This window comes from Phaenicophaeus curvirostris, chromosome 1 (assembly GCF_032191515.1).
Source record: "Phaenicophaeus curvirostris isolate KB17595 chromosome 1, BPBGC_Pcur_1.0, whole genome shotgun sequence".
In the NCBI taxonomy this organism is placed as follows: Eukaryota; Metazoa; Chordata; class Aves; order Cuculiformes; family Cuculidae; genus Phaenicophaeus; species Phaenicophaeus curvirostris.
The window spans coordinates 6,277,213-6,304,151 of record NC_091392.1 but is presented as its reverse complement, the minus strand read 5'-3'; the positions used below and the strand labels follow the sequence as shown (position 1 = coordinate 6,304,151).

Sequence of the window (26,939 nt, the reverse complement as noted above, 5' to 3'; positions counted from 1 at the left end):
ATGGACTTGCAGAGGCCAGCGTGTCACCTGTGTACATATGGGAGTCAGTACACTGCCTGCGTAACTGTTACGGAATACTGGATATCCCTTCTTCTTCCCCCCTCAACCCAGGTGCAGGGCAGTCACTTGTCAAACCATTAGAGAGGGAAGGAGAGAGCTTTGGGTAGCCCAAGAAGCTTCATGAATGTGCCACAGGTTCATGCACAATTGAAGCTGTCTTGGCATCATCTGTTAAGGAAGTTTGCGTTTATAGATACGCTGACAAACACTATTTCTAACTCAAATGTTCCAAATTTATCATTTACTGAATGTTACCAACCTAATCTAAGGTCCTGCTTTCAGTAAGTTGGACCAAATTATCTTTAGAAGCTCCTTCCAACCTAGATTTCTTATGGTTCATTGAACACGTTTTAAATGAGTGCAGCGTTACTGTAAATATCACTGTAGATTCTGGAAAGGAAACTTTAAAACTCACATAAACAATGTCATTTAACTTTTGAGACTTCTTCTGTGTTTCTCTTTGGGGAAGGTAGTTTCAAGTGCTGTTTGCTAGTTCTTTGAAACCTAAATAATTTAAATCTAAATTGCCAATATTTGCGAAGGAAAACTTTTATAGTTACACTTCCTACCACTCACCATCAGGCAGTTCTCTGAAATGAGCATCTCTCTGTGGAAATTATAGGGTTTGGCTGATTAATTCAATTAAGACAATATCGACCAAAGTAGGATGGTTAAGACTTCCTCCCCATAGACATAATTTTTAATCTGTTTTTCTCTTCTACCTATGATCTGTAGGCTGGAGCAGTTTTTGGGTACAGCCTCTGTGTACATTGGTGCATATGTGCTCAGGTACATAGCCGGGCTAATTTCTAGCCTAACTTGGAATCAAGGGATGATATTGGTCTTTCTGATGCTTTTTATTGTATGGATTAAGCAAAGTCTCTAAACGATAAAATACAGGTATCTAAACCCAAAAAATGATCTAGATTTTTGAAAGCTCTTTCTTGTTGGTGTTTCTATAGTCTTAAGAGTCAAGATAATGAATTAGTATATATGAATAGAAAGAGCAACTTTCCATGGACAAAGTACTTCTAGTGTTATTAAGGATGGCTAATCAGCTTTGATGTAGTCATTCACTGTTTACATTAAGAAGAAACCCAAACACCTTGCCTATATTAGTAAAATATAGGCAATATTAGTAAAATATAGGCGTGTCTGAACAGGCTGGACCGCTGGGCAGAGTCCAATGGCATGAGGTTTAACAAGGCCAAATGCCGGGTCCTGCACTTGGGGCACAACAACCCTGTGCAGTGCTACAGACTAGGAGAAGTCTGTCTAGAAAGCTGCCTGGAGGAGAGGGACCTGGGGGTGTTGGTCGACAACCGACTGAATATGAGCCAGCAGTGTGCCCAGGTGGCCAAGAAGGCCAATGGCATCTTGGCTTGTATCAGAAACGGCGTGACCGGCAGGTCCAGGGAGGTTATCCTCCCTCTGTACTTGGCACTGGTGAGACCGCTCCTCGAATCCTGTGTTCAGTTCTGGGCCCCTCACCATAAGAAGGATGTTGAGGCTCTGGAACGAGTCCAGAGAAGAGCAACAAAGCTGGTGAAGGGGCTGGAGAACAGGCCTTATGAGGAGCGGCTGAGAGAGCTGGGGTTGTTTAGCCTGGAGAAGAGGAGGCTTAGGGGTGACCTCATTGCTCTCTAAAACTACCTGAAAGGAGGTTGTGGAGAGGAGGGTGCTGGCCTCTTCTTCCAAGTGACAGGGGACAGGACAAGAGGGAATGGCCTCAAGCTCCACCAGGGGAGGTTTAGGCTAGACGTTAGCAAAAAATTCTTTATAGAAAGGGTCATTGGGCACTGGCAGAGGCTGCCCAGGGAGGTGGTTGAGTCACCTTCCCTGGAGGTGTTTAAGGCACGGGTGGATGAGGTGCTGAGGGATATGGTTTAGTGTTTGATGGGAACGGTTGGACTCGATGATCGGTGGGTCTCTTCCAACCTGGTTATTCTGTGATTCTGTGAAAATTTCCTAATATGCGCCCTGACATTTAAGTATGATAGAAAGTGATTTTTGTCTAGAAATATTAAACCTGTGGTTGAACTCAACGATCACGTGAGTCTTTTCCAACCTAGTGATTCTGTGGTTCTGTACTGCCTATTCTTTATGAGTAAAAACTGTTCAGGTTTTTGTAGGCTTTTCAAATCCTGTGAATATGGAATTGCTATGCTAGACCTATTTAACCCAGTGGCCCGTCTCTGATGGTGACCAGCAACAGATGCTCAGTGAAGTGTCTGAGAATAAGGCAACCAAAGATCAACACCTCCTGGAAAATGTATTAGAGGCTGAAAGAATTTCTGGAGGAACTTCTTGAGGTGATAATTCCTTTTGCCTTGGGTAGTCTCTAGTGTATATTCTTCCTTAAATAATTCACTGTGTGTGATTATAGATTGGGTTCTTCCGGTTTTCTTTCGTATCTGCCACATGATGGTTTCTCCGTGATGCCCTCTGGATTTTGCCTTAGAGAAGACAGTGAGTGTTCATAACCTGTTCACTGCTGGCACCTTCATCTGTTTCTTTACTGCAGGCTCATCAGATGCAGCATTTTAATCTGTTCTGGATGCAGAAGTCGTTGTATACCTTAATAATTTGTGTGACTTCCTGTCTTTTCTAGGTTTCCAACCCTCTTTCAGGATGGCTAGGACTTTACCTGACTGTTCATCATGGTATGGACAGTGGCACATGTCAAATAAATTAGGTCCTAGCACAAACTCCTGTGCAACTTCATGAGTGAAGCCTTTTGGTCTTTTTTTATTTTACTCTCTTTTAATTCATTGGATTAGCTGCTTTAGGAGGTGGACTGGAGAGGTGGTAGAATTATAGAGAGGTTTGGTTTGGAGGGGACATTAAATATCATCCAGTTCCAACCCCATGCCGTGGGCAGGGAACATTTCCAGTGGATCAGGTTGCTGAAAGCCTCATCCAACCTGTCCTTGAACACCTCCAGAGATGGGACATCCACAACTTCTATGCATAACCTGCAACTACATTGGTGATGGAACCTATTAAGTACCTTTGGAAAGTTAAATCAGCAATATCCACTGCTCTCTGTTCCTACACGCTCACTACTTTCTTTAAGGAAGCCTGGCAGATTTAAGAGACCTGACCTCTCTTTGTCAAAAAACATGTTAATTTTTTCTTCGATGCATTGCATCCATCTGGGCATCCACCTATTCCAAGTTTCTTTATTATGGTTTCTGCTAGTTTCCTCTTGAATATTGGCCTAATATGGACTGAAAACCAGTTTAAGAAAAGCTGACATCATGTCAGCCACTTTCCAGGCTCCTTTTATTTTAAGCAAAAGAATTCATAGAGTCAATGTTTCAGCAAGCTCGTTTTTCAGTTCTTTTAAAGCTGTTTAGGTTTCTTACTGGAGAACCTCCCCGGTGTCTTTGGCACAAAAATTTAACTTGTTTTTAGTATTCACTTCATATTCTCTGAGCACTTCTAAAAATCCTCTGTCAGGTTTTCTACTTCCAAGTTGCTTGAAAATGGTTCTATTAGAAAATTTTTAATGTCTTCTGTAAGTTCCTTTTTTGTGGGGGAGGCATGTTTTTTCACGTTCTTATACTGCCAGTGTTTGATCATTTCTGTTTTTCTGATCTGAACACAGCTTCAGCTTTTTGAAGGATCTTCTCTGAATAGTTTCTTTTCCTGCTGTGTAGCTGTGTGAGCTTTCCTTTACATTTCAAGATTTTTGGCTAGTATTATCTATGTGCTCTGAGTCTGTTTTAAACTCTGCTGATAATTCAGTTGGAGTGGATCTTAGTGTTTTCCACTGTATGATCACTAAAAACTACTCAAGATTTCTTTATGCCCTTAATTTCAGTTGTGTGATCTCGCTATCTTTATGCTATATATTCATGATATACGTCTTGGTAGAATATCCCTCTTGTCTTTTTTTTTGTGGCATTTTGTTCAGTGCAGACATTTCTAGTAGTTCCCTATGCTGTTTGTTCTTCTGTTATGAATTTGCTGGGCATAATCATGATTTATGGTTTTGTTTTTTTTTGCTTTTAAAGGTTTCAGTTGGTGTGCATTGTGGGTCTTTGTTTTGTTTTAAAGAATAATTATAAATTCGGTTTCCCTGTGAAATTATAGTAAGTAGGCTAATGTAGGACTCATGGATCTGCTGTCATTGTATGATTACTAATCTGATAACAGTCAGTAAGGGAACATATTGATCTTTTGCTGTAATCATTTAGGCAGGACTATGTGCATATTTGTATGTAGGCATCATAATATTGCTATGAATACATGTTCAGATACAGTCGTCTTATAGAAGGATAATGCTCTCAGAGCTCTGAATGCCTTTTTAAATGTCGTTTTTACAGTACAAACACCTGTTACATGGTCAAATTCTTTTCGTAGGTTTTTTTATTCCTGGTTTTCCAAAACTATTGAGGTTCCAAGAACATCACGACAAAATACTGAAAAAATTTTTGTCCAAACTTAAGCAGCATTTGGTAAGTATTCCTATCACAGTAAAAACAATACTGATCTACAGCTTGCTACCTTCTTTCAGTTCAGGGTAACCCATGAGGTAAAGAATACTTCCAGCCTCAGGAAAACGTGCAAAGCCGTAAGAGGGAGAAGTGCTTTTGCCATTATAGACCACGTTTCGCTGTACCTTGGCAGAGTTATGGTAAAACTGGATCTTAAGAATAATTCAACAGGGTGTCTGTCTCACTTCTGACCTCTGATTTAAGGAAAATGTGCAGTCCTTCTGCCTGGCCTTATGCAAACTGCTGTATAGTGAGCTGATGTTAACATGTTTTATTAAGAGTTTCTTTTATAAACAGCTTTGTAGCTTGTCTCTGAACAGAGGTAACTTTGCAACCAACCAGTTTAAAAAATAAACTTTGTAAGAGGTAGTGGTCCTTTTAAAATTTGCATACACTCAGTAGTATTTTCATGAAGCTACATCGTGAATGTTATCTCTTCTAATCGTCTTCAATAGGAAATAATATGCTCTTTATTTTTTTGCTAATATTTATCATATTTATTGTAAGTAACAAATTATTTTTCTAATGGGGAAAAAACTACCCTTCCCATAGTCATCAATAATTTTCTTTTACAATCACAATAGTTCTGCCAGAATCCACCCCCAAGTCTTAAAAGATAGCGTTAGAGGTGCACAGTTGCAGCAACATCTTCTAAGAGTGATAGGTGCTTTCAAACAAGACCTTCCTGGAACTATATTATTTTCTGTTTGGTATGTTTATTTCCTTTGGAATTGTAGAAAAGGCAATTTGGGACCAGACTAGCACCTTGGCAGTGATGAATTGCATTAAGAATATGTGGGAATGGTTCAACGCTGCACTAGGGGAGGACATCAGGAGGCATATCTTTACCGAAAGAGTGGTGGAAGAGGCTTCCTAGAAAGGTGGTTGATGTCCCAAGCCTGTCAATGTTTAAAAGGCAGTTGGACAAGGCCTTTAATAACGTGCTTATCTTAGTCAACCATGAATTGGTCAGGCAGTTGGAGCAGATACTGAAATAGTCTATTCTGTCCTAATGTGTTCCTGTTGCATTATAAAATAAAATTTAATGGCTTTTTTTAACTACATGCTGTAAGACCTGCTCATGACATGGAATTAGGGAGATTTGGTTAGAAAAAAACCCCATTCTTCTGTTAAAAGGTCAAGTAACAATTAGTCATGCAAGATAATCTTGTCATATTTTAAAAAAAAATTAAATAAATCAAGGCCAGTTCTGTAAGTCACTTGCTTTGAAATGAAAGTTGTATGTTTAGTTTTTATGCAGTATATGCAAGTTGATGATTCTTGTTGAGAAATACCATCTTATTCTCATTTTTGAGGTTGTCACTTTACAGGAACAAAATACAGAATAATCCTAAGACGACTGGGTGGTTTTAAAAGTAGATGATGAAAGGCATCTGTGCTTAGTAAAAATCCAAAAATAATTATACATGACTGAGGTGATATGACTTAAGGCTGGCATCTTATTAAATTTGGTGTATTGCTTATATACCTCTTTATTAGTGCATATAATAATCAAGAACTCTTCCCTTCCCTCCCTGAGTTACATGAAAAAGGAAGTTTCAGAAAAGTGCAGAAAGTTGCTTTAATAATTGAAAAAGCTAATGTAAATAAAATGCTTTGAGAGCTCCCTTCTGAGAGAGTTCTTGGCCTAGTGTTTAGATGGAGAGATCCAGAGAACATTCACTCTATCTGTTTATTGTGTCTTTTTCCGTTTTAAATCAAAACGTGGTTTAATTTTTGGGTGAATTAGCTTAGTGGCATTAAATTTAATAGCAACCAGCTTTTTTATCAGGGAAAGCCATGGTCCATTATATCTCTGTCACAGTAGGCTGATGACCATGATTACAGGTTAGAAAAATCTCGAGAAAATGTGTTTTCTATTCTGTCTGCTTTATTTTAAAGGCTTTTAAAATGGAAAGATTAAGATTAATCATTAAGATTATTTCAATTATATTAAGAATTATTTTTCTTCATTTCTTATGGTGGATACATCACTAAGATATATCTTGCTGAAAGATGAAGGTAAAGCCTGTGTGGGGATAAACCAGAAGGATTTGGTCCATTGCTTGTTTAGTAAATACTTAAAAGCTTTGGAAAAGCTGAATGTGGCAAGCATAGAATGTGATGTTATCTCCAAGTTAAAATTCTGAATTTCTTAAGTTTTTGACTTCTTTTTTGGCCTTTCCTCTAACTGCAAACACCTTTGAAGAGCTCCTTGAAACTTCAAAGAGGCTTTAGCCATCTTTAAACAGGGTGGCATGCCAGATGGACCATCTATGCTCTAGGGAAAATTAGTCTCCTTAATTAAGGAATGAAATTGCTTATCAGTCTAACTGCTTTTTTGGGGTCCTATGTTTGAAGAGTTCAGTTGCTTTAGGTTGGTTTCTGGTAGACAAGTATTCCTATCACAAAATCTTTGCAACCTGTGGCGTGAGGGGTAATGGTTTTAAGATGAAAGAGGAGAGATTTGGTTTAGATATTAGAATGATTTTTTTTTTTTCCTGTGAGGGTGGAGAGGCACTGGCACAGCTTGCCCAAGGAAGTCGTGGATGCCCCATCCTTGAAGGTGTTCAAGGCCAGGTTGGATGAGGCTTTGATCGACCTGATCCAGTGGAAGGTGGCCCTGCCCATGGCAGGGGTATTGGAACTGGATGATCTTTAAGGACCCTTTTGACCCAAACCATTCTATGATTCCATGACTTGGCAGCTTTGCTGTAGAGAAATTAAAGACTAAAGGGGACCCAGTGCCTTAAGCCAGGTTGCTTCAGAATATTAATTTATTTTCTTGAGAGAGGGTGTAATCCTCTGCTATCTCTGTCCCAAGAATAAGATGGAGGTCTAAGGCATGTTAAAATCCTCTGCATCTCTAAATGTGTGTTTCTTCAGGTAGTGAAGTTGATAAAGAAAAACTATAAAAGACAGAAATTGTATTTGTAGGATTAAAGTAGAAGTGTTTCATGTAGTTAAATTAATTTTTTTTGGTTAGTGTTGGGTACATTGGCCTCAAGGTGAGAATGTCTTTTCATAGACAGTGCAAGGCACTGCTTGATTTTTGTGAAAGTTTTTAAACTTCTGTGTTTTTTACAGGATTCCCAGGATATGACCACTAGCTTTTACACAACAAAGTGGTTTTTCCAGTGTTTCCTTGATCGTGTGAGTATGTGCTCCAATTTTTGTGTCTGTTTTTAATTGTGACTTGGGAGAAACTGTTTTCACAGTGTTGCCTGATTTTGTCCTTGCAGACTCCCTTTACATTAAGCCTCAGGATATGGGATATCTACATACTTGAAGGAGAGCGGATTCTTACTGCTATGTCTTACACAATTCTGAAACTACACAGAAGTAAGAAATTTCTCCAACGTTTGAGTGCTAAACAGCGATTCAGCTATTTTTTTTCTTATAGTACCTTGACTTTGTGTGAAAATTCCATTTGCCTTATGTGATTATTATTAGGTGTTTTATCTTTCTTTATGGGCAAATCAAAATCTTTGCCCTATTTATGTGTGATTGCTGAAGAAAAATATTTATTACACTGAAAAAATTATTTAAGCATCACTGTGAGGTGAGTGTGTTGCTGATTAAACAGTGGGGTAAAAATGTAGGCTTGGAAACAGCTTGTTAGCCCCTACAGGGTTTAAATTTGTGAAAAAAGTGTACCAAGAATCCAGAGGGGCCTACTAAATACCTGAAACTCTAGCAGCGAACAACTTGGCTATGAGGAATCACCAGTGTGTGTGTGTTGTAATGCCATCGTTTGCCCAAAAATGTAACTAAAATTCAGAATTTGTGATCTACCCAGTTGGCCCTCTTTTCCGTCTCTCGCCTGGGTAAAGTGAAGTTTGAGATTTGGAACAGAAGAATTGTGCAGAATATATGCCTAGTTCTCCAAAGTGATTTAGCACTTCAAGTTCCAAAGAAGCTTAAAAGATTTTGAGGATGGAATGTTAGGTTGTAAATATACTTGGGCATCTTGTAGCTCAAGTTTGATGCAGTCTTACTTTGGGACTTTGGCTTTGTTAGTGAAGTCACTTAACGTTGTTTAAATTCAGAGGTCTGTGTGAAGCTCTGCAGAATTTATTTCTTAATTTGCTTGCTAGTTTACTCTCCTTAAACTGTGGTGATACTACCTTACTGTCTCACTGAGGTGTATTCTTTAGTTTGTTCATAAACTGTTGTGAAAAATGAAAAAGGTTACGTTTTAAATTATTGTACTTAAACATTTAGAGGGAAGTCTTTTTGTGTGGTATTTTGGTTTATCTTCTTTATTTGCAAGTAAGCATCTACGGGAAGGTGGTTTTTTTTTATTCACTACTCTCTTTTATGGGAGGACCTGAGGAAAAAGTCCAGGTGCAGGTTTGCTTGCATAGCAAGTACGTAGCAACTTCCTCCACAATCAAAACACTGGGAGCACCTTATGGCAACAGTCAAGAGATTTGAGGACTGGCAGAGAGGGTGGCAGAACAAGAATTCTGATTTGTTTTCCATTTTCTTGTCTGCCCCGAAAAACATTGATGGCATACCTATCCAGTCAAAGCACTGTTGTGGAATACATGCCAAGAGCATTTTTATTACAGTGCAAAACCATTTTTTATGATTTCTGTATAGAAATTGTACATTCTTGAACTTTTGATGGCATATGTTAAAGAAGCTACATAGATATGCAGTTAAAGCCTTGCAAGCCAGATAGGTTTGTGTGAGAAGCATGTCCTCACTACTGTGTAAAAAGGGAAAGAAAAATAATCTGATAACTGTAAAACGACTTTCAAAATATGACCTTCATTTGATTGAAGTAGCAAGAGGTACCTGAATTTTCAGAGAGCCTGAAGCAATAGTTCTGAAGTCTGAATTGCCATCATCATTTCATTGGAAGTTAATTTAGTTGTGAATGAGGATACTGTAAAAACATTTAAAAAATTGATATTACTGCTTTTCAAAGCACTTAAGAGAGGTGATGTATGTTCTACAGCAGTGTTGTGTAAGTTGGGGATGCAGGCTGAAAAATACAGATCTGAAGCTGTTGGACATTAGGCAGCTGAAGGAGTGTGGCTTGTAGTTCATTTTCTGAAGGTGCCTCATGGAAAAATGGTGTCCTAAATTTCTGTGCTGATGTACAAGTGAATTTTTAATGCATTTTATAGTGTAGAATTCAGTTGTTTGCTTAATTAATAAGTGTTTTTCATTCTACTTTGAAAACAAAACCTTCTAATGTCTTCAGTACATTTTCCAGTGTTCATAATTAAGATATTTTAATGTATAATATTTTCTTCTTATGTAGAGCATCTGATGAAATTACAAATGGAAGAGCTTGTAGAATTTCTGCAGGACACTTTAGCCAAGGATTTCTTCTATGAAGATGACTTTGTAATAGATCAGCTCCAAAATTCTATATCAGAATTGAAACGAGCAAAGCTGGATTTACCAGTAGCTGGTAAGAAACTTGTACATATGCCGATTTAGATCTTTGGAGCTATTCACACATTGTCCATTTTTGAAGTGTTAATTAATGCTGTTAAAAATAGTGCAAATATTTATCTCTTCATCACTGCATACATTTTGGGGTTTTTTTCTCCCAAAATATTTTACAGTTTAAAATCAACACCTTTCATTTCATGGGTTTGCTCTTTTTTTGTTTACTAGTTGTAAGCTTATGTCAAAGCACTTTAAAACACCCTATGCTCTGCTAGTTTTGTTAACTTGGATTTATAAAATCTTTAAAATAGAAGATGAAATATCAAGGTTTCAAATTATTTCAAGTAACGGCGTAGTCTGAGAATCTAAACTGTTTTGTAGCTTGATTAGTTATGGAACAAACTTCAGGTCAAATAGTTTCTAATGTTAGTCAAATCCAGATTTTTAGTTGTTTGCAGATGATAGACCTTCTGGGTCTTTAACTGAGTTAATTTCTTTGTTTCATCTTAACTTTTGTGTTTGTGCTTTTTGGTTGCAGAGTGGAGATGGTTGTTCTATGGGGTGCTACTTAAAAAACATGTATAGGATCTCTTCTTTATGTAATAAGATTCTGGTTTCTTTTCTATGCCTACCTCCACAATCTTTAGTTTTCTTTATCCTTGCTAGTGGTGGAAGAGTATGTGAGAAAGAATAAATGTTTCTAAAACTCTGAGGAATTTGGCAGGTATTACCTTAGAATGACCTTATTAAGATGCTGTGATTAGCTTGCACAAGTTAAGAAGTGTCGGGGTAAAGGTTACCTCTGTAGCATTGTTGTGATAATTTGTTGCTGAAGCTCTTTCATTAAGGAACTTCACTTTTAGGTTTCTGTAGACCTTGCGTTTCATGCAGCATTGGGCTGTTTCAGGACTACTCATCACAAATCAATACCTGCTTCATCTGGTTCTCCAGGAGCTCTGTCTCTCTGAAGTACAAACACTCTGCACGTTTGGTTCCCATCATCTTGCCTTGGTTTCCTGTTTCTCTTGCTCCCTGTTCCTGTGTTTTGTTCTCTTTCTGACTTTCTGTAACATCTCTCCTGCACACTTTGTCTCACCCACAATAGGTCTGAGTCTAGTTCCTGCATTTGTCTTTGCATCTGCTCAGTCTTTGTGGTCCTTCTCATCTGCAGACTGTGTTCTGTGAGTCTGCAGTTGTTCTCCGTGTTACAGTGCATGCTGCTTCTTCCCCTTTCTCATCACAGCTTTCCGATCCTGCCTTCTCTCTGTCCTTTTTCCACAAGCTAGGTTTCAGTCTGGATGTATTCTTTAAAGCAAGTTGCTCTTTTCAGCCCTACTCGTCGGGTGTCTGTTCTGTCAGTCATCTTAGTGCAGCTGATGCTTGGACAGGGTAACTAGATCTGAGCGAATACCTTAATGAGCAGCTTTCTCTTCTAGCATCAATTCCACTCCATCATGTTAAAGGAAGATAGATAGAAAAGAGTGCTTTCTGGTAAAATTTAAATACCGAGTTCTCTGTGATTATGTTTGAAGAGTGAGGGGGATCCCTCCATAAAACTTCAAAGGTAGGTAGATTTTCTATGAAAGTAGTAAAGTAGGGGGTAGTGAATGTATCTTCTTGATGAGACAGTCTGGCAGTGGGGTGCAAGTTGTTTGGTTTCATACTTTGTACATTTGTGTGTAACTTCTAATAAGATGAGCTGACGTGATGGAGATTGTTTTGAGCCGTATTGGTTCTTTCTTTTGGATAGCTAAAATATCAACGACAATAAAACATCTTTTCTCTTTCAACATAGAATCATAGAATGGTTTGGATTGGAAGGGTCCTTAAAGATCATCCAGTTCCAACCCCCCTGCCATGGGTAGGGAGACCTCCCACTAGACCAGGCTGCTCACGACTCCATCCAACCTGTCTCCCTTCCAGGGATGGGGCATCCACAGCTTCCCTGGACAGCCTGTTCCAGTGCCTCACCACCTTCATCATGAAGAATTTCTTGCTACTGTCTAATCTAAATCTTCCTCCTTCCAATTTAAAGCTGTTCTCCCTTGTCCTGTCACTCCATGCCCTTGTAAAAAGTCCCTCCCCAGCTTTCCCGTAGTCCACTTCAGGTACTGGAAGGTCGCTGTAAGTTTTCCACAGAGCCTTCTCTTCTCCAGGCTGAACAAGCCCAACTCTCTCAGCCTGTCCTCATAACAAAAGTGCTCTAGCCCTCTGATAATCTACTCTGGACCTGTTTCAACATTTCCATATCCTTCTTAAGTTTCCGATTCCAGAACTGAACACAATACTCCAGGTAGGGTCTTACAAGAGCAGCGTAGAGGGGCAGAATCACCTCCCTTGACCTCCTGGCCACACTTCTTTTGATGCAGCCCAGGATATGGTTGACCTTCTGGGCTGCGAGTGCATATTGCTGACTCATGTCAAACTTCTTATCAACCAGCACCCCCAAGTCCTCCACAGGGCTGCTCTCAATCTCATCATCCCCCATCCTATATTGAAACTGAAGATTGCCCCAATCCAGGTGGTAGGACCTTGCACTTGGCCTTGTTGAACCTCATGAAGGATGAATGAGGGACGTTTGAAATTAAAACAGGAACAGCAAAAGTAATTTTAATTTCAAAGTAACCTGGAAAGCCTCTCTGTGTGGTACATTTTTGCCAGGGGTAAATGGGAACATTACTTAACCTTTCACAAAATAAATATAAAATGCCACCATCCTAATCCTTGGAAATGTGACTGGTTATCTGTAGCTGAGTGAAGCTGTCTCATTTGTTCTTCATGTGAATTTCACAAGCCTTTGATTTTTTTTTTCTTCATTTTCCCACTCTGATGTTCATTTTGGTTTTACTAATTACTGTCTTGAGGCAATACTAGTTTTTTCTATAGGTTCTCAGCGTTCTCTAGACATTCAGCTTTGCTCCTGTGTCTGCCTGACTCTACTGTATTACCTTCAGGTTTTGGGGTTTTTTTTACTGTTTTTCTTTCAATTTTATACACAACTTTTGAAACCATTATATATCATATAGTAATACACACAAAAATACCAGACTCTTCATTTAAGTGTTCACTGTTGCCTGAGAAAAGAATGCTTATTTTAGTTTTCTGAAATCAGAGGACTATATCTTATCTTTGGGTTTTTTTCTTTATTGCACTGAGCAACAATTACACCTTTAAGAACTAAAATAAAAATGAAAAATAAAAAAAATCTCCATCTTACACTTGCATCAGTATCAGTCATCCAGGAATAGCAGTGAGCTAATTAAGCTCAGTGGAATTTTCCATCTGGCATCCTTTGTTAGGATGTATAGATTTTCCTGCCCAAGTAGGGTAAGCTGCAGTAGGATATTAAAAGAAGTAATAATTTCTGCATTAAAGTAGATGTCTGCTTATGTCTGATGTAGCTTTCTCTGTCTTCCTTGCTCCTTGGCTTTTCCCACTGGATTAAGAAGCTCCATTCAGAGCAAAAAGGGTTGAATGGACCTTGTTTAACACTTTCTTACTGATAAAGCCCTTAAAATGCACAGCCAGAATGTGGATGCTAAGGACATTATGCTAATTTTGCATGTTAGTGAAATGCTTTCACCAGTGCTTGGGCTGTTTTGCCTAAAAAAGGCCACGGATTTTCATTCCATCCTGTGGTAATTTCTAGACGAGGTGCTGGGCAGCATAGGGAAACCTGTACGTAGCAAGTCCAACCTTCAGAAGATGGTTCACAGCTGGAGTGCTGTTCTCAAAACCCAATGTAGACATCCCTGTTTGGGTGACTCTACGGAGACAGTAAACCATACGGATAAGCATGTTTCTTGTTGGCAAGCTGTTTGGTTATCAAGCCCTCAGAGGGGAAGGCTGCGACAGTTACACAGTAGAAACTGTCTTTTAAAGTACTTCTCTGACATATCCTCAGGCAATATTAGTAGAAAAGGCAATTGAAGTTTTCTGGATCGCCTGGAAGGTGGTGTAGGACGGCCACACCACAGCAGGTTCTTCAACATCTAGGTCTGTATGGCTCCAGTTCACATCTTCCAAAGGAGACAGATCTGGCACAGAGCTCTTCATTATTCCAAGGATAATGCCTAAAGTGTAGTAAAAGGAGACTTCTTGGTACATACAACGGATTTCCAAAATTTCTTGATGCAGATTATTTTCATGGCTGTTACTTAAAGCAACAGCAAAACTCTTGAAATGCTTATGAGATATGGATAAATTTCCAGCTTTGCTATAAGTTACTCCTGTAAGACTATACGGATAATGCAATGTTAATAAACATTATTAACATTTCATTATATGTTAATTAACATGTGTTAACATTGCTGTATGTTAATACATGGGTCTTACAGTGCCTGAGTAGAATAAACAGAAGTGCTTACTAGTGGAAGTTTCATTTTCTAATTAAAAAGATGTGGCTGAAAACAATTAATTATCAAGTCAGTCAGAAACACCTTCAAGGCTGAAGACCCTAGGGTGTGTTTTTCGGGTTCTTCAGACAGTTCCTCACCCGTGTTTTGATACAAAGTATCCTGAGAAAGGAGGACATAGGGATCCTGAGATTGACTGATTGATTGATTATGACTGAAAGCTTAATACACCTTACAGCAGCCTTTTTGAGACATAAAGGTCTTGTACTTTATTTTAGAGCAATGTTGCCTAATTTGGAATCTAACAATGCCCTTTGTTCATCTAAACTATCTCTGTTCACAGTAGTACCGGCTTTAAACTCTGATTCAGTTCTAGTTCTCCAGTCTTTTCTGTATTCAGGGGCAACTGCCAAAGTTTGAATCTTGCATTTGCTGCAAAATTTTAAGTATTTACCTATTATTTATCTTTAAAGTTACATTTTATTAAATTTGTTATCAATATCTTTTATTGAAACGTCTGTCTGTTCTAACTGCTTGTCAGTGACAGTGCAGAAATACATACTAGCGCTGATAATCTATAAAATAAAGTCTGTTTTCTGCTGTTAATGCATCTTTTGACAGCCAAAACCAATAGAACTATGTAAGTCAGCTTGATTTCACTGTTCCTGATGGTCTCTTTCCTTTGATTGTGTTTTGTTTCAGAGGAATTTTGGATATTTCACCTGTGCTTGAAGAATACACAAGTAGCTATTTCGTATAAAGCACTTAATATTTTAATCAACTAATTTTTCTTCCTTGTTTCTTGTGTGATACAACTGCTTTACAATATTGCAAAGGGAATTAATAAGTGGATTTATACTAATATAGTTGGTTTATTATTTTCAGCAGCTTTAGACATGGACTTTGTATCATTTAAAGGTCTTTGCTGTTCGAAACTTGCATGCTTTTTAAAAATAAGATTCCAGGTAGTTATGGTGGTTCACATTCCTCTTTTGAACTATTTTCAGGAAAGTATATTTTCTGGAAGAAACATGGAATTAGGGGTGTAAAGTGAAATGGTTAGTTGTAGAAATGTTTAACTTACAGACGTGCAGGTGGCCACCCTGTCTTCTGGTTGATGGCCAAATCTGTTAACATTTCTGTTGTTTATGTAAATGCAGATGTTTATAAACTAAGTGTTCCTTACTGTCAGTATTACAAAAACAACATAACAGCAGGAAGGCAAACAGTGTCTTTTGTTCTGCCTTCACATCGTTAGGCAGTATTTCGTTTCAGTAACTCTCTTGCTGATGATGGCACGTAAAGGAGAAGGAGCGAACGTTGACTTTCAGACAGCAGTGTAAGCTTCTAGTGCAGGTGCTTAAATTTCTTTAAAATTCTTTTAGACTTGTAAACTGAAGAAGGAAGATGGCACATCACTGATGGAAAACAAACACAAAATACCAAGATGTCTTTTTAAGAGTTGTTTTTATGACCATTACCACCCTTGAAAATTGTGTTAGAACAGCCAAAGTGCATGTGTTCTGGTGCTGAAATTAAGGACTAGACTGTTATCCACTGGAGAGAGCACTTAAAGCACTTTACTCCAATTATATGTCTGCTGTTCAGTGCATGTGGCTGTTAGTGCCTCCTGAAGCAATTATCTGTAAAAATCTTGTAGTTGAGATCGACTTCCACTGGGTGGTGACCAAGACTTGTTAGAGCAGGAAGAAATCAGTAAACTAAAAGTTTCTTTAATATGAATTGAATTTCTTATCTTTTTTGGAACAGTCAGATCTGCTCTTATTTGCTTTGCTCCTTTTCATGTCAGGTAGTATGTTTACCAGCAGCAAACAAGCACCTGATTGTTCTTGTTTTGCTTAAATTGTCTCGCTCTACTTTCACTTCTCTCCTTCCTCACCCAATTTTTCAACCTATTTTCTCTGTTGTTTGCTTATTTTATACTATACTGCATGTAAGCCAACTAAATCACAGCCTTTCCTTTAAAGGAGAAATAGAAAATCCTGTAGTCCCAGCACTTTAAATTCTGAGGTATGGTATTATGTTTGTCTTTGGACAAAAGTCAGTAACTAAATTCTGTCTAGGAACATCTTCTGTTGAAGGAAGATGGAGAGAGAACGATGAGAGTTACCCTGTTCTGCATCTCATGCAAATACTGGCAACCTGGGAATAAATGTGATTGCCTGGTTTGCTTCAGAAGACAAAGGCACATTTGGTGACTGTAGTGGTCGCTGCCAAAACAATCTCAGCTGAACTGGACAGCTTTGTCTTAGCTTCTAGTTCTAAAATACTTTAAACCTTGTATGTAAACATCATAGTACAGGAAAGCACTTTTCCCAGAAATAATATGTGTCGAATTCAAACATTTCTCTGTTCCTCAATCAGACGGTATGTCCAGGAAGTGAATTAATTCAGACTTTGGATCAACAGCACAAACAGATGCTCAATTGAATCTCCTTGAAAACATCCAGATAAAACTGCTTCATGCTCAGGTCTGAGGACTTTGAACACTGAGTTTAGTTGAAGTAGTAAAGATGTTGATTGAGAGCTAAGTGTGAAGCTTTAGGTAGATTTGGAGTGGAAAATTGGTGGATAAAAGATATGCAGCTTGTAAGCAGAATCGGTATTTTTGCATGCTTTTCTGGTGAGCTATTTATATACCTCCTAAGGGTAGAGATGTTGTGACTTGGTTTTGTTTTTCTTTTGCATTGTGATTTCTTTTCCTCACCTTTTTGCTTGCATGGCTTCCTTCCTTTCTTTCTTTCTTGCCAGCATGCAGCATCATGGTTGTCTTGCTGATAGTGGACTGCTTGGAGCATTCATGGAAATAGTTTGCATGCTATTTTGTGCATTTAAGGAATGTCTCCTTGTATTAATGTGCATGGTGATAGATTTGGTTATCCTCGGTTTGTTAAATTTTGTGGACTTCTTTTGAACTTCGGGAATTTTTATTTGTTTTTAAAGTATTTTGTAGTTCCACTGGAAGTGGCAGCTCACTCTGTGTGTATGTATGTGTATGTGTGTATGATCTGTATACTTCAATTAGAATTAAGTATCTGTTTTACTGTTTAAACCAGATTGGTTTTAGTTTAGAAGGTGACCGGTTTGCAGGATGTCTTTGTCCTACAGCATAATAGATCCTTGTACAACTCTCTTCCTTCCAGTGCTTTTTATGGCAAGAGGTGATGAGAGCTCAAGCATTTTTGAAGCAGAACAACCGTTTTGCTTCCCAGCTGTGATTAGTGAATTGAGTACCTCTAGCGATGTGGCCTTTCTTAAAGCCTCGCATGCAGATGTAGTTGATTAAGTAAGCTGTGTCAGTTGTTTCTGTCTGAGGTCAAGTTAAACCAAGTTGTGTGGAAGCCCTGTGGCGAGGTTTTAAAACTATATTTCTTCTTTTCCATGCTGACCCGCCTTCCACGTGTACTCATTGCTTCATATTTTTGTTTTCCCTGAAAGCACTAAGGTCCAGTGTTGCCAGCTTATGAACATGATATCATTCTGTTAAAATGCAAAGGGTTTATTCTAAATGAACTACTGTCTCAGAACACTTTGCTTGTTACTCAGTGCGTGGGTTAATGTTGAGTTTTAACAGTTTCCCAACAGATATGGTAAGACCTCTCTGATACTCATTTTACAGCTGTAATTCAGATTACAGCATACATCCTTTAGACAGTGCAGTCCACATATGCTTACTTGTAGTATGTGCTTATAGCTTGAAATGTGAAGGGAAGATGATGTAATCTTCAATGCAGCCTAGATAGAATTCAATAAAAATGTCTGCAGTATTCTCACTTGGGTTTTGTTAGAGCTTAATGATAATTAAGAAACCTTAAGTGTGTGAAATTAAAAAACCAAAAAGTTCACACAAACCCCACCTTTCTTGTGCAACCAAGTATATTTCAGAGGATGTTGTATTGCTTTGTATGCATTTCTTAGAGTAAAAGCTGGAAGAAAGGAAATCAGTTCATGCTTTTAACGTCTTTGTACTAATCAAGGAAGCATTGCAGCTACTGGAGGAACTTGTCTCCGTTTTTGTATATACGGCTTCAATAGTTGAATTTCAGGCACAGAAGAACAATAATTTTTTTTCTAAAACATTTATTGCATACAAGGACAGAAATAACTTACAGGTGTTGAGAAGCCATTTTCTTATGCTATCCCATAACTACTACGAATCACCTGGAGGCTATAAATGGATTAACAGCACATAAAGGCTAGTTCAATATGATTTAGATGGCAGGTTTTTGGTATGTACTTTGAGTGCTATTTCTTCATTCAGTCTTCATGCTATTTTAACATTCGAAGTTAGGAAGGTTGAGAACACTGCAACATATAGTTCCAGTTAGAAGGAATATTTATTATGGGCAACACTTTTACTTAAAGGATGTGATCTTCAGCTTTGCCTGATGCTTTTTGAGGATGCAAATGGAAGTAAATGGTACAAGTGCCTTTTACCAAACTGAAGCAAGTTCCCAAAGTGAACTCCTGTTCATAAAGAACTAAGAACAGTCTTGAAGAGGCTAGTGCAGCAGAAAGTATATTGCAGAGCTGTTAAATCATCTGTTTACAACATCCATGCAACTTATTCCTCTGTCCCTCATCTGTTCTTCAGAGGAGTGCAAGTTTACAAATCCACGGTCCCGATTATAGCCTGATTTGTGCATAGTGGGGCCCCGCAGCGAAAGAGAACAAACCATGAGACTTAGAATTCGAAGAGCCACTTATTGGAGTGTAATGCTGAGGCCCTCCCTCACTGTGTAACCTGCTGTACTTCCTTGAAACTGTTTGTATAGGTATTCTGTGTTACAGAGTACAGCATGCCAGATGTATAATTCTTTAAGGTGATTTAATGTGGAATCTCCCCTTTGGGGACAGGTAATTGGAGAGAGGGCTCAGCATGAGTAACTTCCTTTTCCAGGGTGTAGCAAGGTGGACAATGAGTACCTTCAGTGTAAGAGCATAGGTTTGTGAATCTGAAGAATTGTACGATCCTAACAGGACAGAGAATAACTGGGGGAAAACAGGAGTGGAGGTCTTTCTACAGAAAGACTGAGTAGGCTGTGTTTATCAAATGTAAACTGAGGTTTCTGAAGTTGTGTATTTCTAAAGGAAAGGTAGATTTCCATATGACCTTTCTCATATAAAGACTTGGTAAATCAAGTAAAGGCTAGTTTAATTGGCAAAAGCAGACTGTTTTTGTTAAGTACTTTTTATTTTGATATCTTGTCATGACACATGGCATCGTATTATTCTCTGCTGTCCTCCTGCTCTGTCCTAGCTGGCACAAACTGTAAGCAACTGATCCGTGATGGTAGGTTGTTATGCTGTTACAATAAATAATACTGACCTTGGCTGCTGTCTTTCCTCTGTGTATCTCTATCATGAACCAGTCATCAAAGATTGAATTTGTACTATTGGCTGTAAAAACGAACGTAGCTCACTTCTAACCACAGCAGTCATGTCAGGGATAGACAGATTTGTGTGTGTTCACTCCTGTGAACCCATATGGACAGATAAAAGGAGTTTTAATTACGATAGCTAGAAAGAGTGAGGTGCTAGCTGTATGATCTTTGATGGAGAAAGATTCTACAGTTCTCGACTTAGGAAGAAGGAAGAATTATACAAAATTATTTTACTGACAGCCATTTTTATAACTTATTTTGGATAACATTTAAGCAAGGGTAGCCATTTCTTTTTTTTCGCCTTAGAAAAGAGCTTTTGCTTAATGAACACAGAGTAGGATTTGTTTGGTTATACTGACTTCAAAAGTTTGTTTATTTTGGGGGAGAAACTGAATATCAAATAAATTAAATTTAGATTAATGATGTTAATGACAAGTATGTGACCTTTTCTGGTTATAATGGGGAAGTAATGTATGACACAATTAAGCTATGTGCAAGCGGACATGATAAAAGACTTTGGCTGAGAATATGAAGGGCGTTGACTGCTAAGGAAAAAGGCGGCAGTGGAAAATTTGATGTAAATTGGTCTATGAGCAGCGTCAAGTGATAAAACGCTTCTTTATTCTTTCTGTAGTATCAATGTGGATTGTTCTGGGTCCTCACATAACTGATGTTTACCACTGGCTGTTGTGATGTGTTGAGCTCCAGTCTGAGAGAACGCCTCGCGCTTAAGCTATTTCTGTAAATGATGTCCTTGTGTTTGGCAAAAATCCTTCACTGAACACTGAGTTGAAATCATGACCTAGCTAGTATCAGTATTCGCTACTTCAGTTGTTCTGTAACTGATGGAGAACAGAACTGAAAAAATTTGATTCTGCATAGAGTCTTTCAGTTATACTGTAGCTTTTTAATACTGAGCGTGAAATTTCTAGGCAGGGGTTGAGGGGGGGAACAAGGACCTCATTGTACAGATGTTAATGAGGAGCTCCAGCAAAATAGAGAAGTGAGAGAAAGTTCAAAGATGTCTAGGTAGGAAGCATGGGCAAGTGAGTGAGGAGCTGATAGGGCAGCTTATCAGAGGTGAACATTAGAAGATGAATGTATTGAAGACTATGTATTGGGAGAGCGATATTGGAAAGAGTGGAGAAAGTAGTTTACTTGATGTCACAGGAACAATGTAAGGAGGGTTATATACCAAGAAGGTACTGTAACAAAAATGTCATCTAGAAAAATGATCTTTTTTGCAGCAATGTCATGAATGAGCAAAAGCTTGGCAAGATTACATCAGCTGTAGAAAGGAAGGCTAGGGTAACTGCTTGAGATGAGAGCTTAAACAAAATCTTTGATGCTGGTGTACAGGGAAATCTTTGAGGTATTTAGCAGAATGGTGACCCAGAGAAAGGCCCAGGTAACAGGGTTCATAGCTGTATTTGCTTGCATGACCAACAGATCAAAGAAGTGAATTTGTTATTACTGTTCTTGTTTTAGGTAAAGAAGATGAATTTCCAAAGAAGCCATTAGGGCAGATTCCATCAGGACCTCAGCCTGCTGCGCTTACCTCTGCTCCAATGCTTAATGGACAGAACAGCACTGGTACACAAACAACAGGAAGGACAGAGAGGAGACCGTCCATAGGGGAAGAACCAGAAAGCTCACCCAATAACCGAAAAAGAATTGATTCACTGGAAAAGAAACCTTCCTTAAAACAGCAGAGGATTCGCCCAGTAGAGACACAAAATAGTATGCCTAAGAACAAGGTAGATACCAGAAGAAAGCCACAGCCAACTGAGCAAGACAGCTCAAGACAATATAATAATGCAGCTGCTAATCAAAATTCTAATGCTACTTCAAATACAAGAAGGGAATTTGTACCTAGGTGGAATAAACCGTCTGATATCAAAATAATTGAAAGGACAATGAAACTTAATGCAGAGGTGAAAGGACCTTTGGTAAACCATTCAGCTTTGGGCCCATTGCCAAGTCCTGGAGAAACGCAGCCTTTGAATGTAAAGCAAAAGATGAGGGTTTTGGATGCTGATGAAGGTAAGCGAGGGTCTAATGCATCTCAGTATGACAACGTTCCAGAAGTTGATAATGAGAATGGAAGTCTTGTTGAAGAGGTGCTTGAAAGAGCTCGTCCACAGAGCCCTAGGCACGTAACTTATTCTAACAGTCCGAGAAAGCAAACTGAAAAAGTACCAACTCCATTAAAAATACCCAATAATTACACCTTCACTTCACAACCCAGGTCTCCAAAATATCCATCACAATCTGATGGACCACCTCATGGACTGAATGTAAAACAGGCACTGCCTTGTTATAGTAATCCACCTAATTACCATGGAAATTCTCCAAAGCACGTTTCTAATATAGGCAGTACAAGTTCTGTATCTCCACATTACCATGGGAATCGAACCAGCCCTTCTGGTAGGCCATATGGTTCTTTTATATCAGTAGATTATTCTCCAGATAAACTACAGATGAATTCCTATCCTGCCAGTCGCCAAAATCCTCTTTCACCAGCTTCTGGTCAGATAGAAGTGGCCCCTGTTGATACTTACACCAGCAACTCGAGGTCCCCATCAGGTGTTAAATTCATAATCCCTCCAGTGGATTATTTACCAGAAGGTAGAAAGTGGCCAGATGCGGCATATGTTTACAGACATGAACCTTACAGGCAGCCCTGGGGCCAAGACGTTAACAAAAGCCACTTGGATAATTTCCAGAAATACCAGCATTTTCAGTCACCACCTTTCCAAGACCATAGTCTTCCTCCTGTTTCTGTGGATAGTCCAATAAGATACAGGACTTCGCCGGCCTTTGAAGAGCATGGTTCACCACAATACCAGTATTCAAGCCCATCAGCTCAAACCCAACACTATCGAAACAGAAATGATGGATTGTCTATGCATGAATCCGTGCTTCTCTGAGCATCTCTCTGTACTTAGTAAAATGAAAAGAAGCAAAACCAGCTAAACATTACTGTGTTAGTAGTAGTCCACCTCAGTTTTGTGAAATGCGGACAGTTCCTGTGACTCAAATGACAACACTATTTCAGAGGTGTTTCAGACTTTCATTGAAGGCTGGTTGAGTTCTTAGACTTGCATTGGAGCTGTTGAAAGCGATCTGATGCACGTAGACATAGCAATAAATTGTATACATGATGTGGTTAATACTGTCATTGCTCCTTAATGTTTAAATAATTTGTGTTACCATCTTTCTGCCTAAAACCTGTAACACATTTACAAGTTTTATTTTGACTGACATTGTTAATGCACTGTATGGATGCTTGTGCGCGTGTGTAAACGTGCACTTGTAATACACAAACGCATATGGAAAAAAGCTAAAGAGTTTAAATGTAAATGCATTTAACTTTAGGGAAAGCTTGTGAAGTACTTTTATTTGATGTTAATTTTTCTTCGTAATTTATTTGAGAAGCCATTCATTTTGAATGGAAATTTCTGTTGTTTTTATACAGCTGCCTCAGCATCCCAGTGTCTGTTCTGGGCAGGAAAGATGCTTTGGGATTATTAATTTAATCTTGTGTGAGAGTTTATTTCCTCTCCTTTGACTACTGTTTGTCATTTTCCTCAGCAAGAAGGAGCAGGCAGTGAAAAGCAGAAAGCCAAAAACGTGTCTCTAATCTGGCTAAGAAATGGTGCTTAAAATTCAGGGCAGTGTTCAGTCTTTCAGGTGCATTGAAAGTGGAGAATTTACCTTCTCACCCAAATCTACCTGCACAATATCATCCTATATGCAAAATATTGGAGCACAGCAAGAGTAATCCCAGATACAGAAATGGTGCTGCACCCTTCACTTTTTGCCATGCTATGCTCTTGGACTAAACAAATTGGTTGCAGGGCCAAATCCCACAGATGTCAGAGAATGACCAGCTTCTTGCTTCTTTTGTGAAGTACACGCAGGAGTCTGAGAGTTGGTTGAGGCTTGACATTCCCTGAGCTGTGGGAGTATGCGGTGTCCCTTCTCTTAAACTTTGTCATGTCAATTCTGTTTTGTTTTGCCCTTTTTTACGCCAAAGAGCCGGTAAGTTCATGTCTGTGATGGGGCATGTGCTGCTGCGCTATCAGGCTGCTGAGAGACTGCGCTGTTTTACACTAAAATGATCCTTACTGCTAACAGGAAGCTTAGACTTCTGGTAGTGTAACTGTTTTTAATTAGTCTTTGCAGCCTTTTCTGTTTCGTGTTTTCCTTTCCTTGACTGTGAATTGGGTGTTGAAAAATAACGCAGGTTAAGTGGCACGTGTAGGATGCAGTCCTGCGAGCTGCTGGGTGCTGTGTTTAAGTGCTGAATGCACTGACCTCTCTCGTTGAAACCAGTGGGAGCTGAAGCGAATAAGGATCTTGCCAGAAGAGGTCCTTGGAGTGCTTAACAGAGTGATTTTTCTAATGCTTAAGTACCAAACTGGTATAAAACCCAGTTTTGGGTGGTTTGGAAAGTTGTCCGCTTGTCTTTTGTTTTGTAAGATTTGTTAACTGAAGACATAGAAATTGATTATTTTTTTCCTTTAAAGAATGAGCTTTAGTGCCTATTACTGCTGCAGGTTGGCTCTGTAAGTTTTAAGGTACAGAAGTAAAACAATTTTTACAAATGGAAGTAACATTTACTTAGTATATTTCAAACCTTTTTTTTTTGTGTATATAATGTCTGATGTAATTTTTAACGAACTGGGCAATTTTATATTTTAAAAATTGCATACTGCAGTGAAGTAACAGTAGCAAAGCACTACACTGAAACTCTAAACAAAAATTGTGATGATAAATACGACTTGGGCTTACCTTAGTTCTCATTGCTTACAGCAGCTTAGAAATGTATGTATATAATATTGTGGCTAAGTGTAATAATCTCATTGTTTAACGATGGTTCTGTAATTCATAACAAAGCTGTACAATTTATTTCTGCAAGCAACACAAGGCTCCAAAATGTATCGGCGTTAGTAAATACTGTAGATTTTTATATATAAAATATATACACACTATTTTCTTATGTCATCTGCAACAGTTTTATAACTGTGTATCCTATTTTGATGTGAGTGTATTTTTAACATGTTAAAATAATAATAATTAAATGTATCTTGTTTTGTCTTTGTTCTTAATTCGATTAGCTCAAAACTGGACTTTCGCTCTTTTCCACACAAACTGCTTTTCATAAATGAATCATATATATTTGTATGTCCTATTTAATTTGTATGTGCTTATTTCTGGACTAAGCAGCATGGATAACATCAATATAGTGCTTTTGCATTATTATATAAGCAGCAAGGTTATTGATTATAGCTTATGACACTGCAAACCCTTAACTTATCATTTGAAAAAGCTAAGAGTATAAACCATGATTGTAATTCTCTGGTTTAGTTCAAATAATCTAACCCGGTACCAGTTCAAAAGAGAATTATTGGCATGAGAGACTTGCAAAGTTGCATTGATCAAAGCACAAAGTAACAGGCTGACTGTGGCTGCTGTGGGTCTGTCACATGTTTAGAGGATGGTATAGAGTTAGGGTTTTTTTGAAAAAGAAGCCTTTTGTTATCCGTTTCTAGTGCAAAGTAGACTCTTTATCTTCATTTAACTGGACAAACAAAACTAGAGGTGCTGCCAGATTCAAATCTGTCGTTCATACTGGTAACGAAAAACCCCTTGATGCAGACTGAAGGTGACACAGCTGTGTCTTATCTTGCTGGTATAGGGAATCATCTCAGCGTAATGGGATACCCTTATAAGAGCTTTTTTCCATTGTTTTCTTTCATCTGAAAAGAGTCATGCAGTATCAACATAAAATACTTGAGATCTTTCCTTCCCACAGTTTCTTAGTTTGTTCCAAAGTTTGCTTCCCTTTAGCTGTAGGAACAGTAGGATTTTGGTCCAAGTTAAGGGTCATGGCTTTCCCTGTGGTTAGTGAGACAAGTTCCAGGTAGGGGTTTGGGGAGTGACTAATGCTACACTCTCTCCACTAATACAGAATGCTAAGTAAAGATAGATATCTATGCTAAGTAAGGATAGATATCTAACTTCTAGATGGCAAAAATAAAGTGAAACTAACTAGAATTCAAGACGAAAAGAAAATTGTCTGAGTGTATGCTGTGGTCTTCTGTGTTTTCTTTCCCTTTCACCTTGATGCTGTGCTGGATTAGATTTGAAGACTACAGTGTTGGACTGAAGCATTTCAGTCTTCTGCAGTACAAATTGCCGTGGTTGTGGGAAAAAGACAGAAAGGATCACTGCATCACTGGTACTTCTCACAGTTTTTATGGGTGGGATTTGATTATGTGACCGAATTGCTTATCTCTATAATCAAACTATGTTTTGCACTGCAAGCAAAACATCCTTCTTCCTTACCAGGGGGGAATATTCCTGGGGGAATATTCTGTCATCGGCTTTGTTGCTGAATTTCAGTCCATGCATCTGCTCACATGGGCATCAAGGAAGAGAATCTGATGTCAAGAAAATAATCTTACCTTTTTCCTCTCCCCAGTTTCAGCTGTAGCCTGTCTGTAATGCTCCAGAGAAGGCTACACAAGAAAGAAAACCCATTTAGCCACAGGTTTGTTAAAGGAGAGTATTCCCTTCTAATCCCTGTTGATGACTACCTTAAACCCTGAAAGCAGGGTATTGTTTGTAATTGTTTTGAGACTGATCAGGCCAGTGTGGGCCATCCTGTATTTCCCAGGGCCATGAAGGTAGATCCTTCACATGTGTAAAGGTCAGTTACCTTCATGATACCTGACAGCAGAATTTAATCCCTTATTGTAAACCTAACTGCTGCATCTTCACTACCAATAGAAGTTCCAAGGCAAATAGTGAGGGATTTTTAGGAAACTTGGAGGTTGCAGAAGAGCAATATCTTATTATTAGTAAAAAATAACACCTTTGTAATAAAGCACTCAATAATTCCAAAATTAGTTGCAAAGAGTAAACAACACTGAAATGTCAAAAGATGGAGTAGCCTTCCAGTGTGGGAAAGCAAATCCAAAGCTTCCCTGAGGTACTAATGCATTTTCCAGGGAGATTTCTTCAAGAATCCTATCCTGATTTTCACATCATCCTCAATATGACTTTGAAATGGACTTGCAAATTACAGACTTTTTTTTCTTGTTAATCTCCCCCTTGGGTGGCATTACGCTGCGTGCACAAAGAGGAATACTATTTAAAATATGCCATCAAACGCCCACCGTTTCAATTCCAGAAGAGTA

General features: G+C 38.5%; 1 protein-coding gene across 3 annotated transcripts in view; it reads left to right on the top strand.

Annotated features, from left to right (window-relative positions):
• The window catches only part of USP6NL (USP6 N-terminal like), a 123,235-nt gene extending 100,463 nt beyond the window's left edge, over positions 1–22,772 (top strand). For all 3 annotated transcript variants that reach the window (XM_069869723.1, XM_069869551.1, XM_069869642.1), the window contains 5 exons: positions 4,429–4,523; positions 7,650–7,715; positions 7,805–7,904; positions 9,838–9,990; positions 21,220–22,772. In XM_069869723.1, coding sequence (XP_069725824.1) covers positions 4,429–4,523; positions 7,650–7,715; positions 7,805–7,904; positions 9,838–9,990; positions 21,220–22,661 — 1,856 coding nt within the window. In that variant the 3' untranslated portion in view covers positions 22,662–22,772. The remainder of the gene's footprint in view (positions 1–4,428; positions 4,524–7,649; positions 7,716–7,804; positions 7,905–9,837; positions 9,991–21,219) is intronic.
• Positions 22,773–26,939: the final 4,167 nt, after the last annotated feature.